Raw genomic sequence first — 13,082 nt, forward strand, 5'->3', positions numbered from 1 at the left:
CTGCTCTGGGTGAGGAAAGGCCACAAGGAACTAATCTTGAGTTTCAAAGCAGGAAGGAGCCCTACCCCTTCAAAGAGCTGGGTGTGATGAATGTTTAATAAAACTCCTCTTGAGGTTAAGCCTCAATGTTCTTTGAAAGAAACATTATACCACTCAAGAAGCTTGTAGTACTAACACAATGAAACTTTCTCTTACTTCACTTTTCAGACATTAGTAAATTTACTTGGTGCCCGAGATACTAATGTTTTGTTGGGTGCCCTTCTGGCTCTGGCTAGTTTAGCTGAAAGGTAAGTGTATTTTAATATCTTTCCAGTTCCACTGCCATTGCAGTTTAGGTGGGAAAGATGAAAAAATAGATCAGTTTCTCTAGTTACTTGCCTACTTAGTTATAATTTGTGAAAAATAAGCATGAAGTAGCATTACTATATTGAAGAGGATCCTGGATGAAAAAGTATCATTTTAAAACATAAGTTGGAGAGGAAAATGACCTGACCAGAAATACTTACCTCGTCTTTCATCCAACTCTCAGATACTTGTACTTCCAAAATAACCACAATATATCTTTGACAATGAAATCTCCCTGACCATAAAAAAAGTTCTTTCTTGTATATTTATTCTAACATATAAAACACTTTGGAACATTTTTACTCTTTAAATAATTTTAGATAACATGTTCCTTTTATAGATGTCATGATTATTTTAAATAAATGCTTTAAATATATTTTTATGCCAATAAGTGAATCAATGCTTTTTTTTTGTTTTTATTTTTTAACTTGATACAGAATAATTGACACATATAATTGCATATGTTCAAAGTGTACAACATGATGATTTGATGTACATTATGTGTGGAGTGATTAGCGGGCTCAAGAGAATTTATTCACTCATCACATCACATACTTAACTCTTTTGTGTGTATATGCAGTAAGAACACTTAAGAAGTGTTCTCATCAGCTTTTAAGTGTAAAATACCATACTATTGGGTTCCTGGGTAGCTCACTTGGTTAGGCAACTGCCTTCTGCTCAGGTCATGATCTTGGGGTCCTGAGATTGAATCCTACATCAGGTTTCCCATTCAGCAGAGAGTCTATTTCTCTGCCTGCAGCTCTCCCTGCTTTTTTTTTTTTTTTTTTTTTTTAAAGATTTTATTTATTTATGATAGTCACAGAGAGAGAGAGAGAGAGAGAGAGAGAGAGAGAGGCAGAGACACAGGCAGAGGGAGAAGCAGGCTCCATGCACCGGGAGCCTGACGTGGGATTCGATCCCGCGTCTCCAGGATCGCGCCCTGGGCCAAAGGCAGGCGCCAAACCGCTGCGCCACCCAGGGATCCCGCTCTCCCTGCTTATGCTGTCTCTGTCAAATAATAAATAAAATCTTTTAAAAAATAAAATACCATACTACTAACTGTAGTCTCCATGCTGTACATTAGATCCTCAGTACTCATTCTTCTTATAACTGAAAGATTATACCTTTAACCTGTATTTCCCCTCTGTCCAGCCCCTGGCAACCACTCACCATGCTAATGTCTGTTTCTATGCAATCAGTTCTTTTGTTTTTTGTTTTAGATTCCACATATAATTGATATCATACAGTGTTTACCTTTCTATGTCTGGCTTATTTCACTTAGTACAATTCCTTCCAGCTTCTTCCATGTTGTCACAAATGGCAGGATTTCCTTCTTTTTTATGAATGGATAATAATATTCAATTATATTTTGTAGGCCCATATAGGTCATTTTTATATCTTGTTAATATTGCTGATCATTACTTTTATATGAACAGCCTATGATTCTTTTTGGAGAAAGAGAATCATGGTATCATCGTACTTTTATTAACCAAATTTAAATTGATGACATAGAATTTGTTGAACATTGGAATTTGATATAGCCCAGCTCCATGGAGTTATATTGCTTTTTTTTTTTTTAAAGATTTTATTTATTTATTCATGAGAGACAGAGAGAGAGAGAGAGAGAGAGAGGCAGAGACACAAGCAGAGGGAGAAGCAGGCTCCATGCAGGGAGCCTGATGTGGGACTCAGTCCCGGGACTCCAGGATTACACCCTGGGCCAAAGGCAGGTACTCAACCGCTGAGCCACCCAGGGATCCCATTATATTGCTTTTTGTTTCTCTTTCCACGATAAGATGAGAGCTAGGGTATTAAATGAATGGCTATGGTGAAGTATGTTTTTAGTAGTTACTAATAATTTTCAATTTGTAGTCCAGAATGTAGGGAGAAGATAAGTGAACTCAACATTGTAGAAAATCTGCTGATGATTTTACATGAATATGACTTGCTTTCCAAAAGGTAGGATTGCTAACAAGGAAAAGGACAATATATATTCGATGAAAGTGATTATTATTATTTTTATTATGTCATGCTATTTACATTATTAACTGAATGCCATGAGTTACTTTACATTTATTTTCTATTTAGGTTTTTATAAAGACACTAGAGCAAAGAGGGGTATTGATTCATCTTTGGTCTTGCATCACTTGTAGATCTGGGCATAGAATAGAATTATATCAATCTTATGATCACATCTTTAATATTTTTATTTATTAATAAAATTTTTTTTTTTTTACATCCTGTCTCTTGAAGGAAAGAAACGAACTCTGAGGTGGCTCTATTTTTGGTAATTTCAGATTATTGAATAAATTATTAGATTGTTAAACTCTATTTTAAGGCAAAAATTTAGGATAGCTACTGACTTACTTCATGACCACCTGTTATTATAACTCTAAACAGAATCTAAAATGTATTCATTTTTGCATGAACTACATATTGTTCTAAAGAATTATTGTATCCAGTTAGTTATTAAGCTGTTTTTAATAGAGTTGCAACCTACATCATTTGATATTTAGTTAAGTAAGTCACGATTTTCTGAAGAGGTAAAACAGATGATAGAAATACTAAGTAATGGAACCCAGACACTTACCGTAGTAAATCCCCTTGAGCCTTTCTTTAAAGTCAATTTTATCCTCTTTTACAAACTATACTTACAGCCTGCTTGCCTGAGTTCATTTCTAAGACAACAGCCTCCGCACTGGTGTTAGAACACCAAAGATGAATGAGATAGAGTATATAGCATAAGAGAGGGGATGGGCATGCAGGTCAAAAGTTTCACCATAGCACTTTAGGTGGTGTGGTTGATGTATACACTGGACACTCTGGGAACATAGAGCAGAAGCTCCCAGTCAGAGCTAGGAGTCATGCCAAGTTTCTTGAAGGAAGAGGGAGTTACTTGGGCAAAAGGAGAGAAAAAGTGGAAACAGAATATGCTTCCACATGGAGACACCTCTAACATGTGTTAGAGGAACTGCATGGTTGGGCATAGCTGTATCAGAGTGCAGGAGAGAAAGTACCAGAAAACTAGGTTAGACAGTTAGTGATAAGTTAAATGTATAGCTAATTTTTAATCTGGCTTTCTCTACATACCAGGCCTTGCTTTAAGCATTTTTGTGTGTCAACTCACTTGATGTGCACAATAACCCTAGCAATTTCTATATTTTATAGAAGAAGCAACAAGATGCTTTTAGCTAGGTCACAATGAGCTTTTTTATGCCAAATAAGAGTGTGGTTTTTATTCATGTGCATTATGGGGACTTACAGAAAGATTTTAAGCATGATCAGATTTATTTGAGGGGAAGATTACTCTAATAGCAATGTGTGGGGTTGAGTGGAGTGGGGATTATAGCCACACAATGAGATCCACTTAGAGCAAGGAGTGGTGTTTGGTGTACAAAGTTCAAGGAGGTGAAGAACACTATTTGCTAAAGAACATATGTTCTGAATGTCAGAGCACAAAAGTTTGGGAGGGATTGGAGCTATGGGAAATTGGCTCAGGGGGAAGGAACTGTGGAGCAATGTGGGCATGAGAAGATAAGAAAGACAAGTGACAGAGGCACTTATGTCTTGAACACAATCAAGGATCACTGGAATGGGAGGAGCAGTGGGGTTACAACTGCATGAATGACCTGTAAGAGAATTAATCTCAGCAGTTGCCTAGGAAAATGGGGGGCACTGAACATTCTTCGTTGGCAGTGGTGGATTGGGAAAGAAAAAGGAAATATCTTGGATGATTCTGTTTTCTGGATTGGAAAATTGGAAAGACTGTGGTATCATGAATCAATACTGGGGATATAAGAGGAAGAGCCAGTCTGGGGAGGAGAATAATGACTTTGAGTTGAGAATCACTGGGGTGAGTGCCTGTGGCCAGAATTTCTGGAGATTGAGAGTGATGCCTGGGCTGAGCTCATGGCTCAGGATAGAGGGAGTGTTTGAAGTCATGGGAATGGATGACATTATCCAGAGAGTGTTTAGAATGTAAGACTGGAGGGTTAAGGATGGTTCTATGAGATGTCCATCATCATAATGTTTTAGAGGTCTGCTGAGCCCTACGTGTCTGATGGTATCATTAATTTACTCTCCAGACATTCACTAGGCACGTTGCATTTAATCTCCTTGCATTGTAGTGGTTTTGGCTTTTTGTATTAGTATCTTGGTTTTTTTTTTTTTTTTTAACTACTTAGTAAGTTTCTGAAGAATATGATAGAGCTATTATTTCTTTTGTCATCAGCGCAATGCAGATGCCATTGTGTGTACTTGATATCTATTTGCTGGTTAGTAGGTTTTTAACCAGACCAATGAGCTTATAGTGAGGCTATAACTCATAACAGTGGTCAGCAAACTATGATCTGCAGGCTATATTTGGCTCCCTGCCTGTTTTTGTAAATAAAGATTTATTGGCACATAGCCATGCCATTTGTTTTTATGTGTTATCTGTGGCTGCTTTTGCATATGTTGGCTTGGTTGGGTAGTTGTGACAGAAACTGTATGGCTACCAAAGCCTGAAACGCTATACTGTGATCCAGCCCTTTACAGAAAACATATGTTGACCTGTGACTTAGAAAATGTTAGTGCGCTGCACTGATGATAGCTCTAGTCTAAATGCAAAGTCGTAACCCACTGTGCTGTGATTCTCATCCCACCTCCCATCCGCTTCAAGATTAACTGCGGAGTTACTACGCCTACTTTGTGCCGAACCCCAGGTGAAAGAGCAGGTGAAGCTCTATGAGGGGATACCCATCCTCCTCAGTCTGCTCCACTCTGACCACCTGAAGCTGCTCTGGAGTGTTGTCTGGATTCTGGTTCAAGTTTGTGAGGACCCTGAGACCAGTGTGGAAATTCGCATTTGGGGAGGCATCAAGCAGCTTCTTCATATTTTACGAGGGTGAGTCAGAGGAGGCTGTGGCCTATTTTACCTTAGTCATTAAAGGTTGGGGACTCTGCCATTCAGTGGCAGATTTGGCACACGATTCGCTTGCTTCCTTCTGCTCTTTGGTCCTTCATGTTATGGACAATCATTTATACTTGTCACAAACACACAGGGCATTTATCTTTTAAGTTTCATAGAAGCCCTGAAATATTTATCTTTGTATCACCAGTCTCCATTACAGTGCTGGGAATAGAGAAGGCTGTCCATTTGCAGATGTAGATTGAACAAGACCCAACAACCACAAGAAAACATTTATCTTAAACTTTTTTCTTGACACACTCTATACATATTGTAATCCCAACAAGTATAATAATTTTACTTGTAATTTTACTTTAAATTTACTATTTTGCTAAAATGCCTGCATTTGAATATATGTCATTCATCTACAAAGAGAAAGCAAAACTTGCAATTAAAGAACAGATATATAATCCTTAGTTAAAATAGGAGAAAATATTATTGATCAAATGATTGCCATGTTGCTGACCCTGGCCCACCAGTTGCTCTTCTTTCCTTTCTAAATTTTCATTGCAGTGCTCTTAAGGTGGGTTAACATCTTGTCTTCTCTCTTTTAAAAATAAAATTCTAATGACATTCAAAGCTTTGAATATGGAGAAGGAATGGTTATTAAAATAATTCAAATTGAAATTTATTAGAAGTATGTTGCAATAAGTATGTATTAGATATATTGAAACAATGGATAAAGACATCTTCTGGTACCATCAATGGGAAAGTTCTAGTATCTAAAATTATTATGGAACTGTATGTTATCAACTTCATTTTCTGGGAGGGAGTGTTTCAAAGCATAAGAACAGACTATAGAAATATGGACAGTAGCTTTATTAATGATTTCTGTCATTATCAAAACGAAAAAATATAAGCTGTTGACAATCCACTTTTTTTTTTAAGGTTTTTATTTTTATTTATTTATTTGAGAGAGAGAGGGCAGAGTGAGAGAGAGCATTAGCATGAGGAGGAGCAGAGGGAGAAGCAGACTTCTTGCTGAGCAGGGAGCCCTACGTGGGGCTGGATCCCAGGACCTGGAGATCATGACCTGAGCCAAAGGCAGACACTTAACTGACTGAGCCACCTAGGTGCCCCTACTTGATTTTATGGGTATCACATAAAAATCTCCAAAGGATAAATTATAAATCTTTCATTAGTACTGTTGTGTAGTAAGCTAGCTCCTTGAACATTTAGCAATTTTTTTTGTTTTTATTTATTTATTTATTTTTTGCTTTCATTTATAGGGTGCTGATGTTGATGCTGATGGTAGTGGTGGGTATTATTGGTGGCCGATACACCTATTACAACAACTCTGAATTGCCCTTTTAGAGAGCAGTTATTTTCTTGATGTTAACATTAAATTTTACAATTGTTAAGCAATACTTCAGAGATAAAACCTACTGTTTTAGCACATATATTTAATAAAGGCACCAGTTTTCCTCTTTTGCTCACAATGTAATGATCCTTGAGAGAGACGAGTTCTTTCACATCTAAAGAGTCAGTTTGCCAATCCATTTCTATGGTGTAACGTTAGAAAATTCTTCCCTGGGAAAATGATATATGTCAACACTTATTCTACGTTAAATATGTCTCAGTGCTCTGGGAGAATTTATTGCCCCAGCTGGCTAAACAATATCCTTTCAGAACTTGTGCCTGCCCCTGGGCTGCCTGGAGCTGGTACAAGGGGTGGAGATTGCCAGGTTGTCTGCTGGCTTAAGTAGGAACAGGGATTGTTGTCAAGGCAGTTTCCAGGAAACCTCTTCATGCCCATTCACCTACAAACCTAAGCTCCAGAGCAGTTCCTGCAGGGCTACTACTTGAGTAGGGGCAGTGCTCTTTATAATTTGAGTTTTAACATAATTTGGTTGACAGATTAGGTAAACAATTTTGACTATCCTTTGACCTAGCTCATTACCTTTCCAGTGTGAACTGAAGGAAGGGCACTAGTGGGCCCAGATGACATGGGAGGGAAGCCAAAGAGACTCCATCTATGTTACATTTAGGCACAAAAAAATCCAGATAGAGCTGCTGCCATAAAAAATAAATAAATGAAAAAGTTATATAGTAGCCACATAAAAGAAAAGGGAAAAAACAAAGACACAAAGAAGCTATTGTGGAAGATGTTACCTTGAGTAAACAGAAAAACAAGTGCTTTATTTTTTCAAAGATGTTAAAAAGAACATGACATTTATGACCTGAGATTAAAGATGAGATGCTAGGATAACAAAACAGGGAGGAGAGAGATTGCAGAGCTAGGAAAAAAGGCAAGGACTGAATAATCTGCAGAACTAAGACATTCATCAGCACACCAGACAGAAACTGGAATTAGTACAAGGAAGGGCACGCTTGAAAAATTTATACATAATGTGGAGGAAAAAGACAGAGGAATGATATCCATTTTAAAATGAAGGAGACCATGAATTTTCAACCTGTGGATAACTGATAGGTTAGAGAATAAAGCAAAAGAATTAAAAAAAAATCATAGATAGAAAAGACCTTTATCAAAATAAAGTAAGATTGGAATTGCTTGGAAAAAGAAAACTCAGAATGATGAATACTGAAATGTAGTTGGGTGAATTGGTAGCTGTGGAAGAGTTCCAAAACAAAAGTGAAGGGGGTCGGTGGGGGGGCGCTCCTGACTGGCTTAGTCAATGGAGCATGCAACTCTTGATCTCAGAGTTGTTGGTTCTATCCCCACATTGGGTGTAGAGATGACTTAAAAATAAGATCTTAAAAAAAAAACAATGGTGGACATGTGGAACAGTGGGGGGAAATGACAGAGTTTTCAATAAATAGTGCTGAGTTAGTTCTGTAACCATAAAAGGAAGCAGGAGGGAAGGCAGGAATGAAGAAGGAAGGAAAGGACCGCTGCTTCACACTACACACAGAAATCCATTCTAGGTGGATTGGAAGGCGAAACAATAAAGATAACATAGGGGAAACTTCATGGCCTGGGGAAGGCAAACCTTTTTTTTTTTTTTTTTTTTTTAAGATTTTATTTATTTATTCATGAGACACAGAGAGAGAGAGAGAGAGGCAGAGACACAGGCAGAGAGAGAAGCAGGCTCCATGCGGGGGGCCTGACATAGGACTCGATCCTGGGTCCCCAGGATCACGCCCTGGGCTGAAGGCAGGCGCCAGACCTCTGGGCCACCTGGGGATCCCTGAGGCAAACCGTCCTTAAACAGGACCCAGAAAGCACTGACCATGAAGGAAAATTGATAAATTGCGCATTAACTTTCCTTTTTCAGAGACAGAAATTTTGTTTCCGATCGCTCTTCCATTGGCAGCCTGTCCAGTGCAAACGCAGCGGGCAGAATCCAGCAGCTTCATTTGTCAGAAGATTTAAGCCCCCGGGAAATACAAGAAAACACTTTTTCTCTTCAAGCAGGTAATTATATCACATTATTATGTTTTAGTATTTGATACTGTTTAACATATTATTTTATTATTTTCTAATTTGTTATTCTGTATGTATGATAATATTAAGTAGGCATAATTTGTAAGTTTTAAAAAATGTGAAGTTAAATCCATGTAGATACCTGAAACTTCCCAATACCCATCTTGGACTTGCAGGTGAGTGATATCACAATCGTCTCTCTCCCTTTTATATTTTGAACACATTTAGAAGTCAGCACACGGGTCAGATATAAAAAGAATAGAATATTAGCTCTATTACTGGATTAGAGAACTCAGTTCACTTTGTGGCCAGAATCACGGTCCCTATATTTTCTAGACCTCAGGTACCCTCCTTAAGGGAAATTCTACAACGCGCATGTCCATCCCACTGGGAGCAAGGGAGCACCTTCTTACTCCATGTGAGCTCTTAAGGGAGGACAGAGCCTCTCTTGCCACAGCAAAGCAGGAGCCTACGTCTGCACCTGCTTTTGGTAGTTTGGCACGCCTGAATAAGATTCACGCAAAGGCATCTGGCTTTTGGGGACAAGTGGAGCTTTTGTGCTGCTGACCAAGCTGGATGCCCTGCAACAGCCATAGGAGGGGAGCAGAGAGGCACCGGGTGGACCGGCAGGACGGCAGGCTGGTAGAACTATAGGAGTATATATGTAATGCCTGTAGCATGGGTGCTCTGTGCTAGAGGATCCTGCATATTACTGGTTGGACAAGAAGTGGCTCAGTAGAGAACGTCACCAGAGGCTGCCATGGTAGTTGTAAGGAGGCAGGAGGGGTCATGCTCAGAGTGTGGGATTTAACAATTTAACATCTGGCAGACCAGCTGGACTTCTGGCTTCCTCCACTTACCAAGTTCTATGGCCTAGTCTATCAATCTCTGTGAACGTCAGTAACACTGATAATCATAGTACATCCTCTGATTACAAGGGATAACTTGGATCCTATATTTGAAGTACTCCGGTATGTAGCCATTGTAGATGTATTTATTGAGCACCTGCTAAGTGCCAGGCACAGGCTGGGCACTGGGGATTATAGTGAAGCTGCCTCCAGGTACGCAGTAAGCGCCCAATAAAAGGCTGCTGTGGGGTGTTTATGCACATGAAGAGCAGAGTTAGATACCATTGAAAGTCCCCCAGAGCTGTGTTAGAGGGAAAGGTGCCATTTTTTGAGGAGTGACTCTGTTAACAGGATTCCCTGTGGAGCCAGAGTACTGATGTAACAGTGTAAAGTGCAGTCAGTGACGACAGACACAATCATTTGGTGATTTTCCTTCCAGCCTGCTGTGCTGCCCTCACCGAGCTGGTGCTCAACGACACCAATGCCCACCAGGTGGTCCAGGTGAGAACGCTCTTCTCCGGGGTCCAGCTGCAAACCACATCACTGCTCATGGACCCCACCTTGGGGCAAACTCTGAATCCCAGATCACAGCTTTTGGGATCCCATGCTGTGGTTTTAAGATATTTTAATACATCTTATCTAAGTCCTAGAATTCCATTTTATTTTTTATTTTTTTTAAAAAATTTTAATGTTTTATTTTTATTTATTTATTTTTAAAAAAGATTTTATTTATTTATTCATAAGAGACACACACACACACACACACACACACACAGAGAGAGAGGCAGAGACACAGGCAGAGGGAGAAGCAGGCTCCTTGCAGGGAGCCTAACGTGGGACTTGATCCCTGGTCTCCAGGATCACACCCTGGGCTGAAGGTAGCACTAAACCGCTGAGCCACCCGGGCTGCCCCTAATGTTTTATTTTTAAGTAATCTCTACACTCAACATGGAGCTCAGACTCAAAACACTGAGATTGGGAGTCCCATGCTCTAACAACTGAGCCAGCCAGGTGTCCCTAGAATTCCATTTTATATAGTCTTGTCCTTCCTTTACCTCACTTGGCTTAGAAAGAACTGTCCTGTGGTTAATCTGCTTTCTCCTCTATTTTATGTGTGGGTTTGTTTTTTTCTTCGTTTTATCTTTTTTTTTTTTTTTTTTTAATTTTTATTTATTTATGATAGTCACAGAGAGAGAGAGGGAGAGAGAGAGAGGCAGAGACACAGGCAGAGGGAGAAGCAGGCTCCATGCACCGGGAGCCCGACGTGGGATTCGATCCCGGGTCTCCAGGATCGCGCCCTGGGCCAAAGGCAGGCGCCAAACCGCTGTGCCACCCAGGGATCCCTCTTTTTTTTTTTTTTAAAGCTATTTTGAACTGCTTTAATTTGGGGCCTATAGGATACCATGAGTTGAGGATAGCAGTCACTTGAATTAAGAGTACATCAGGTTATTCCACTAGAAGTGACTGAAACACAGACCAACAAAATCTTTATTGCCAACAAACCAGTTTCACAAAGCATAATTCACTAATCAATCCACTACATCTACAGTAGTATATGGAAGCAGCATACGAATATATCCAGCTTCCATTTCAAAATACATAAATACATAAAAAGTCATAAGAGATCAGATCACTGATCAATAGAGGCCTGAAGGGAAGCTCAGTAAATCAGAGGGATAGTGGTGGAGTAGAGCATTTGGACTTGGCCAGATTGAGGTTCATTTTCTACTATCATTACCTGGTGGCTCGGCCATTGGAAAAATAACTTAGCCTCTCTGAGATTTGGTTTTGTCATATATAAAGCAGGGAAATTAAAAGCTGATTCATAGAATAGCCTTAAAGAATAAATGCAGGAAGGCAAGTAAAGTTCTTCAGTATTATAATATAAAAGCCCAGATATAGTAGAGTTCAGTAAATTAAATATTTAACAGGTAATAGAAAAGTAGCAATGAGTTACCACTTGCTGTTTATTCTGCTGTGTATGTATTAGAGTAAGTCCAGAAGGATAACTTTCTGGACTTTCCATGCATACATTCATTTTTTTTCATCTATTACTTTTGTTTCTTTTATTTATTCTAGTTTCTTTTATACAATAATTTATCTATGTGTATTACTTAGCTACCAAACTGTACCAGGAAAAATTAGATTTCATAATTAGACATTTAAAATGCAATGTATAAAGATACTTGGATCCCTTTACTCAGTTCCTTTTTATCTTCTACTCTTTGTTGAAGTATTTAAGTTACTTTAAATTGATATGTTTTATTATGTATCATCTTTAAAGACAGTTGAAATTTTAAGATTGTGGTTGTAGTCTTTGGTGCTTTAAAAGTTATTACATTGATATATTTACTATTCTGTAAACTTACACAAAATTCTAAAATTATGCTAACATTTCTTCTCTAATATTAATTTTTGAGATTGTTTAGTCACTTATTTGTGTTTCTGTATCTCCATGGCATTGGCATTGGTCACAGGTAACATGTGCCCTTTATTCTTCCAGGAAAATGGTGTATATACAATAGCAAAATTAATTTTACCAAACAAGCAAAAGAATGCGGCAAAAACCAACCTATTACAGGTAATAAGCACGTCCATTGTTCTTCAGTATCAAGTTACTGAAATCTGGGGAAACTTTGATAATATAATCTGTAATTTTTAGTGCTGGTTTCTGTACTGACCGGGAGGGAAAAATATCTAATGAGGGAGGCTCGCATGAAAACAAATGCTGTTAAAACAGTATAAAGGGCTTAACAGTGGCTTCTCTGGGTGGGAGGATTAGGTGATTTTATTTGTGTATTTCTTTTCTTATCATTAAGTTCTATTTTTTTGAAAACAAGTAATGCTTATGTATCAGAAAACCATAAGAGGAAAATTATATTCCATTTTTAAGCATGGACCACAGTCAGTAACATTTCATCTTTACAAAGGAAAGCCTATAAAATGGATCTTGGGGGATGAGAAGAGCCTTGCCAAGTCAATAAAGGGGTATGCGTTGGGGAGCCATGGCATCTGCTGCAGGGTGGAAGGCATTCTGCACAGAAGGAATACCATGGAGAAACTGTGAGAACCTGGCAGCTTAGCGTGTGCGTAGGCCTTTCAGTAGTGCTGGGGTGTGTGTGTGTGGTTGGGAGAGGGAGATGAGGCCTCGCAGATAAGAAGGGTGCACATTATTGCAGTCCTGCATGCTGTTTTGTTGGGGAGTGGGCATCAGGGGGCCAGTGTCCCTGAAGATATTAGACAGATTAAAATCAGATTTAAAGTAAGCCTTGCAGTATGTGGAGCTCATATTTTTCCCCTAAGTCGTTTAGAAAAGGAAGAAACCATGTTTACCTCCAACCCGATTGAAGAGCTGTCACCCAGAATGATTTTTGGGTATTATCTGTGTGCTGGCAGGCAGTGGTTTTAGAGAGCTACTCATGACAATGTACTGATGTGAGACTTAATTTCTTTGGTGCACCACAGACACATGATATGATGCTGGACAGCAGAATAGGTCAAATCCATCCTGCAGATGCATTTTGTTAAGCCAGTAGAGGGTTTTTAAAAATTCATA

At 38.9% G+C, this 13,082-nt stretch overlaps 1 protein-coding gene across 15 annotated transcripts in view; it reads left to right on the forward strand.

The window, feature by feature from the left end:
* NEK10 (NIMA related kinase 10) overlaps positions 1-13,082 on the forward strand; it is a 226,885-nt gene that overhangs the window by 50,272 nt on the left and 163,531 nt on the right. For all 15 annotated transcript variants that reach the window (XR_003141762.3, XM_025461041.3, XM_049100027.1 and 12 more), the window contains 6 exons: positions 208-287; positions 2,218-2,304; positions 5,006-5,230; positions 8,530-8,669; positions 9,966-10,027; positions 12,030-12,107. Coding sequence is in view for 14 of the 15 variants with exons in the window: in XM_025461041.3 (XP_025316826.1) it covers positions 208-287; positions 2,218-2,304; positions 5,006-5,230; positions 8,530-8,669; positions 9,966-10,027; positions 12,030-12,107 (672 nt within the window). In the remaining variant the exon portion in view is untranslated. The remainder of the gene's footprint in view (positions 1-207; positions 288-2,217; positions 2,305-5,005; positions 5,231-8,529; positions 8,670-9,965; positions 10,028-12,029; positions 12,108-13,082) is intronic.

This window comes from Canis lupus, chromosome 23 (genome assembly GCF_003254725.2).
Source record: "Canis lupus dingo isolate Sandy chromosome 23, ASM325472v2, whole genome shotgun sequence".
NCBI classification, from domain to species: Eukaryota; Metazoa; Chordata; class Mammalia; order Carnivora; family Canidae; genus Canis; species Canis lupus.